Below are 6,607 nucleotides of genomic sequence, written 5' to 3' on the forward strand. Positions count from 1 at the left end.
TCCTTTCCTTTCCTTCTTTCTTTTCTTTCTTTCTTTTCTTTTTTTTTTAATTCTGGGCCAGCTTTAGCTCTGAGGCTCCAGCTTTTAGGCCTCTGCTGCTAAAAGTAGGTAATCGAAACAATGTATAACTCCAGCTCTGACTCCAGCTCTGAAAGCAGGTTTCTGGAGTTTTTTTTAGCTTTTATATGTTACTATGTTTCAAACTGCCCGCTCAGAGGCCTGCAGCGGCAGGTGGGGAATGTTGGAGTCCGCCTTCACTGAAGCAAGCAAGCCTCATGTTCAGTTTAAGCTGCCTGGCTGCCGGTCGCTATCCTGGCTGTCAGTTAATTTGCATATCTCGCTGATTAGCGATGGGAAGGGTAGCGGTTGTACACCAATTACCATGTTTCTCTTTTATTAGTGTAGATGGCTTTACAGCTGTATATCTTTCTCATAGCTGAGGAAATTTGGATATGGGTTTTTCTTGGGTGATGAAAATGTTCTCAAATTATATAATGGTGATGAGTGCACAACTCTGAATATACTAAAAGCCACTGAATTGTACACTTGAAGGGTGAATTTTATGGTTTTTGCATTATATCTCAGTAAAGCTGCTATTTTAAAAAGGGCTCTTGGAAATAAGGCTATTGTTGTGAAAATAAAAATTCAGCCAAAGTTTAAATGTAAATCAAGAAGTTTCCTAAAATGTAGAAAGAATAAGACATTGAAAAGATAGAAAAGATTAAAGAGAGAAAGCAAAGAATAGGAAATTAGCAAAGGAAGAATGTGATACTTTCCCAGATGTGAAGAAAGCAGAATCAAGTTGAGTAGCCTTACTGAAAAATAAGTAGAAAGAGTTAAAAACCCTCTAACTAGACATAATAACTGTGAATCCTGAGTACAAGAAAATGAGAAGATCCTAAGAGCCCCAAGATGGAAAAAGGAAGCTCAACTACAAAGGAACAAGAATGAGAGTAGCACCCATTCCTCTGCAGCAGCCCCGAAAACCAGAAGGTAATGAAGAAAGGTCTTTTAACCAAGAATTCTAGACCCAGATAAACTATGAGGGCAAGAAAAAGCCTTTTCATACATAAAAGAACTTTGCTTTCTGCACACCTTTTCTGAGAAAGTTACTTCAGCCGGTGCCTCTTGTGGGTTGTAGTATTTAGCTGTGTTCTTTACTTTGAGATCCTCGGCTGGTACTTGGTGACATGAAATGTTAAAGTAATGAGAAAAAAATAACAAATGGATAGCTGTGACTTTTGTGTAATACTGAAATTATTCCCAGATGCCAATTGTGTGTGAGTTAATATTTATAAACTAGAGTTTTAGCAGAATACATTCCATTTAAATATTTTAATGTACTTTGCCTTTATTATATTTGATAAATGGTTGAAAAGGAGATAACGAAATGCTGTTTTCTGGGAATGCACGTCTTAAAATACATGTTTGCTTATTCAAATTTCACCCATTGGGTTTTCCTTCATGTTTTCAAGAAAATTAATAAATACATGCAATGAAAATATTATTTCTTATAGTAAGCGTTTTTTTAAAAAATAACATGGAGTACTAAGTATGCTATTTTAGACAAAATTTCTGAAATTTCTGAATAGCTGTGACTTTTGTGTAATACTGAAATTATTCCCAGATGCCAATTGTGTGTGAGTTAATATTTATAAACTAGAGTTTTAGCAGAATACATTCCATTTAAATATTTTAATGTACTTTGCCTTTATTATATTTGATAAATGGTTGAAAAGGAGATAACGAAATGCTGTTTTCTGGGAATGCACGTCTTAAAATACATGTTTGCTTATTCAAATTTCACCCATTGGGTTTTCCTTCATGTTTTCAAGAAAATTAATAAATACATGCAATGAAAATATTATTTCTTATAGTAAGCGTTTTTTTAAAAAATAACATGGAGTACTAAGTATGCTATTTTAGACAAAATTTCTGATGGTGGTTATGTTTTACCATTAAAACACAGTTTTACAATTAAACCTGGCACTGAATACTCTTTAAGACTATCAACAAAGAACCATCTATGTGTAGATACTTTAAATATATTTTAACAAGTCACAAAACAAGTTGATAGTTATAATTTATTGAGTATATGTAGTAAGTAGAAAAATAGGCTCCAATATGCATTTGAATTCAATTACATTTAATTTTTAAAGAATCACAGACTATATTAAATCATTTTGTTTTCCAAATCTGTCCCCTTTTCCCCAAAAGATAATTATATTTTAATAAGAGGTTTAAAATATATATATATAATTGGTGGTTACTAAAGTTTTGTGTTTTTTTCCTAGCTAAGTTGAAATCAGAAACCTGTTTCTCTTTCTTAGAAATTCTATCAAAAAGAAAAAAAAAAAGCCTAATAGCTTTTCTTACTTGAAGACCGTTTTTCAAATTTCAAATTGTCAGTTTTCAAAAAGTTGCTGTATGTTATGCAGTCTTGATATGAAATAACCCTTGTTTCTATGGTTTTAAGAAACATTTTGCAAAGCCTTCTGAGTTGACATTTTAAAATCACCATGTAAATCTGCCTGGCAAGTTTTTTGTTTTTTTTGGTAATGTGAGGTATGAATAAATGTTCTGTCTATGGCTTTTTCAGCACCTGGTTCTAGTTGCTTGCTGTTTTAGTTGACACAGACTGAGGCGCTTTCTCAAGTCGTTAATCTCACGATAGCATTTTTGGTAGTCAGTGAGTTGATTTCAACATGTTTTGTATAAGGTTGTGATTAAGTTCAAGATTTTGAAAATGTTACTAGCCTTTATTTTACTAGCCTATATTTTAAAACTTTTTTGTGTGGCACTCATTTACTAAATTATAATTAGCACGTTATGTATTTTTACCAAAAATTTTGCTTTAATGATGTATCTTATAAAGTGTTAGTGGCTTATGTGTGTAAGAAAGGGATATAGAGAGGGGAACAGACTATAGCAAGGTGCATAATTGCTAAATTCACAATGTAGTGTTCTATTGACATTTCCTTTATGAAATAATAGAGGCCTGGTGCATGAATTTGTGCATGGGTGGGGTCTCTCGGGCTGGCTGGTGATTGGGGTGATTAGGGCCATCAGGGCCATCTTGCCCAGTTGGCGGGGAGGGACTGCAGGAGGTTGGGGGCCGGCCAGCCGGGGGCAGGGACTGCGGGAGGTTGGCTGTGGGAGTGCACTGACCATAAGGGGGCATCTCCTGCGTGAGTGTCTGCCACCTGGTGGTCAGTATGCATCATAGTGACCAGTCAACTGGTTGTTCGGTTGACCGGTTGTAACAGTCGCTTCGGCTTTTATATATATAGAAGATACCCATTTGCTCCTTTGGGAAGGTGGCATTAGGTAAATATGGTGACTGGGTCTGAGTCTGAGCTAGGAATTGCTAACTAGATAAAAAGTTCAACTATATTTTTGAATCAAAGACATTCTTAACTTTAAATATGATTATTACAGTGGAAATCTAAACAGACCCTTTCATGACTGTCTCTGATGATTTCCATTTCTTGCAGCCTCTCTAATTCATAGAGAATTATTCTATCAATAGACTGCATGTATTCTGAGCCTAATTCTTGCTCCTTCAGGTGAGGAGATAGCATTGGAGAGGTAGGTGGTTTTGTGTTAGACAGCCATTCACACTTTCAAGACATTTTGAATTTTTCCTTAGCAGTATTTATCACAATAATGATTAAATACTTATTTTTATAATTATTTTATGAATCTCTCTCTTAATAGGCAAAACTCTGTGTGTCCAGGAACCACACTGCCATTACCTGCAGTACAGTGTATAAAGAAATGGAACTCTGCATGATCTTTCAATTTGAACCAATTTTGTGTGAAAAATTATACCTTAATAAACCTGACTCAAAACCAGAATTCATGAGGCTGTTCTCTATTATAATTAAGCGAGCAAATCATTAACTTGCATTGAGAATCAGGAATGAACTCATGCTTTATGGAGGGAGCAAAGAAACTAGTGGGACTCAACTTCCTACATATCATTTCTACTATTATTATTCTTTAGATGCTGACCCTAATAAACTGGTAAGAAGGAGCTTCAAAATTCTTAATCTCTTAGAAAATGTAATGAAAAGAAAGAGTATGTCTCAGGCTTATAAATTTCTTCTGTCAAGGTCTTTGTATATTGTGTATCATGAGTAGAAAAACCATTTATTAAGTGATACCTGCCATTTTGCACTGTGTAAGGCAATGAACCCACAGTGCCACAGGTGGGCTAAGTGATGCAGCACATGCCGTGTTTGCTACCTCATAGAGTTGCTATGAGAATCGAAAGAGGGCATGATTGTACTGTGTAAACTGTGAAGTGCTAAATCAAGACAGGTGGTTTCATTGCCAAGTATTAACAAACCTCGATATAACAAACAAACTTGGATTTCGGGCATCTGAGAGCTACCAACAAATGGCATGAGTAAGATGTGTAGGAAAGACTTACTTGACTTGTATCAGTGTTTGGCCCTGTTGCCTTTTCCTTGCCCAACAGGAGGAATATGTGGTGTTTAGGAGTTTTGTGCTTAGCACTGGTTAATGGCAGGAATTGAATTTGATGGATTGGAGAATGGGAAGTGACTCAGTCGAAGGACTGCTATAGAAAAAGTGGAACTTAGAGGCTCTGAAGGAGTGAATCTTCAACAGGCGCTTTATTTGTTTTTGTACAAGCTCATCATAGTTTTTTAATTTTTTTTTTTTAATATATTTTATTTATTTTTTACAGAGAGGAAAGGAGAGAGATAGAGATAGAGAGTTAGAAACATCGATGAGAGAGAAACATCGATCAGCTGCCTCCTGCTCATCCCCCACTGGGGAAGTGCGCGCAACCCAGGTACATGCCCTTGACCGGAATCGAACCTGGGACCTTTCAGTCCGCAGGCCGACACTCTATCCACTGAGCCAAACCGGTTTCGGCTCATCATAGTTTTTTAAGATGTGGGTTTTCGTGTTCCAAACCTAGATGATCATTGTAGCGGATGTGGGTTTCGTGTTCCAAACCTAGATGATCATTGTAGCAATGTGCTATGTCAACCATACCAAACTCTGTCTTCTGGTATCTTACCTTCTGGTGTTTTTGCCACCCTGGTTTTTCATACATAGTCAGCTTTTACTGTTTTATTATCATAACCCACTGATACCAGTGATAAAGTTTTAGCTATAGTCATAACAAATTTTGTCTTTTATTTTCTACACATACACACATAATTAGAAATTTTGCCTTTTGGCCTCTTAGATTGCTAAGTCGTATGTCTTGGAGAAGTACTCCATGTTGAGCTTAACAATTTATTTGTGTGACTTTATTTGAGAACTTATTTACGAGGTATTGCAGAATTAGAAAATGAATTCTACTAGCAATCCAGATCACCTAACATCTGTTTCCTCATTCGCAAATGCAGGTAATAATTTCAATTTCACTGTTGTCACCATGTTGTTGTAAGAATCATAACAGCTTAGCAAAGCTTGCAGTCAATTCTGAAGCTCTGTGCCAATATAAGGCAGTTAATGTTATGAATGGCACTCTTCTCATTATTTTTACCACTCCCAGAAGAGGGCTCACTGATAAATTATTATGTTTCTCCAGGGAGAGTCACTCCGGCGCAGCTCACGTCCTATATTCATCTCTTCAAGAACAACCTCAAAGCTCTAGTGAGTCACTGTGGACTCCTGCAGCTTGGGCTGGCCACGGTTCAAACTCTGAAGCACCCGCAGACTGCCAAGTGGGACAACTTTCTGGCTTTTGAAAGGCTCCTTCTCCAGGTATGTTGCTGTGGGAGCTTCTTGGGATACTAGTAATTAAAATTTTCACTTCCAGAGAAAAACACTGATATTTATTGTAGCCTTGGTAATAAATCATATTATTGTCATATGCCCTATATCATATTCTCCTTGTAATACCAAATTAAAATCTAAATAGAAACTTTTTCCAGACATTTTTTATTTATTTTGACAGTGACACCTTTGGCTTCTCACTCAATACTATAATGTTTTTTGAGCATTTGACTAACCTTTGTAAACCTCTTTTCATTTTATGCCACTTGGATCTTTCTTGATCTTCATGGCATGTTTATTCAATTCTTGCTACCTTTCCTGTAGAAGAGGATGTGGTTTAAAAAGATGCTTAATAAAAGATGAAGGGAGGCAAACTCCATTTGTAGTTTTATGAAGAAATTTGTATGTGGGGTGGGACCTTGTCATGATTGATGAAATATTTTAATGGAAAACTTTTGTAAAAAGATGTATTTTAAAAAATTATAAAGTATTTCAAACTTACATAAAATAATATGACAAATATCTATGTATTCCCTGATACTGTACCCTTCCCTGGCATTCCCAGATTCTCCTTGTTCCTTTCCCAGAAGTAATCATAAGCTGTGTTTCTTGTTTATTTTTATTAAATATTTTTTTCATAAATAATACAGATTATTGTTATGGGCTTTATTTATTACTAGAGGCCCGGTGCACAAAAATTTGTGCACTCGGGGGTAAGGTGTCCCTCAGCCTGGCCTGTGCCCTCTCGTAGTCTGGGATCCCTCAGGGGATGACCACTTGCTGGCTTAGCCCCGCTGCCTGGGGGATTGGGCCTAAGATGGCAATCAGACATCCCTCTGGCAGCCTG

At 36.4% G+C, this 6,607-nt stretch overlaps 1 protein-coding gene across 1 annotated transcript in view; it reads left to right on the plus strand.

The window, feature by feature from the left end:
* Window positions 1–6,607, plus strand: part of SCFD2 (sec1 family domain containing 2) — a 327,218-nt gene that overhangs the window by 42,787 nt on the left and 277,824 nt on the right. The window contains exon 4 of the mRNA XM_006757824.2: window positions 5,573–5,748. Within this exon, the coding sequence (XP_006757887.1) occupies window positions 5,573–5,748 (176 nt within the window). The remainder of the gene's footprint in view (window positions 1–5,572; window positions 5,749–6,607) is intronic.

This window comes from Myotis davidii, unplaced genomic scaffold, assembly GCF_000327345.1.
Source record: "Myotis davidii unplaced genomic scaffold, ASM32734v1 scaffold173, whole genome shotgun sequence".
Taxonomy (NCBI): Eukaryota; Metazoa; Chordata; class Mammalia; order Chiroptera; family Vespertilionidae; genus Myotis; species Myotis davidii.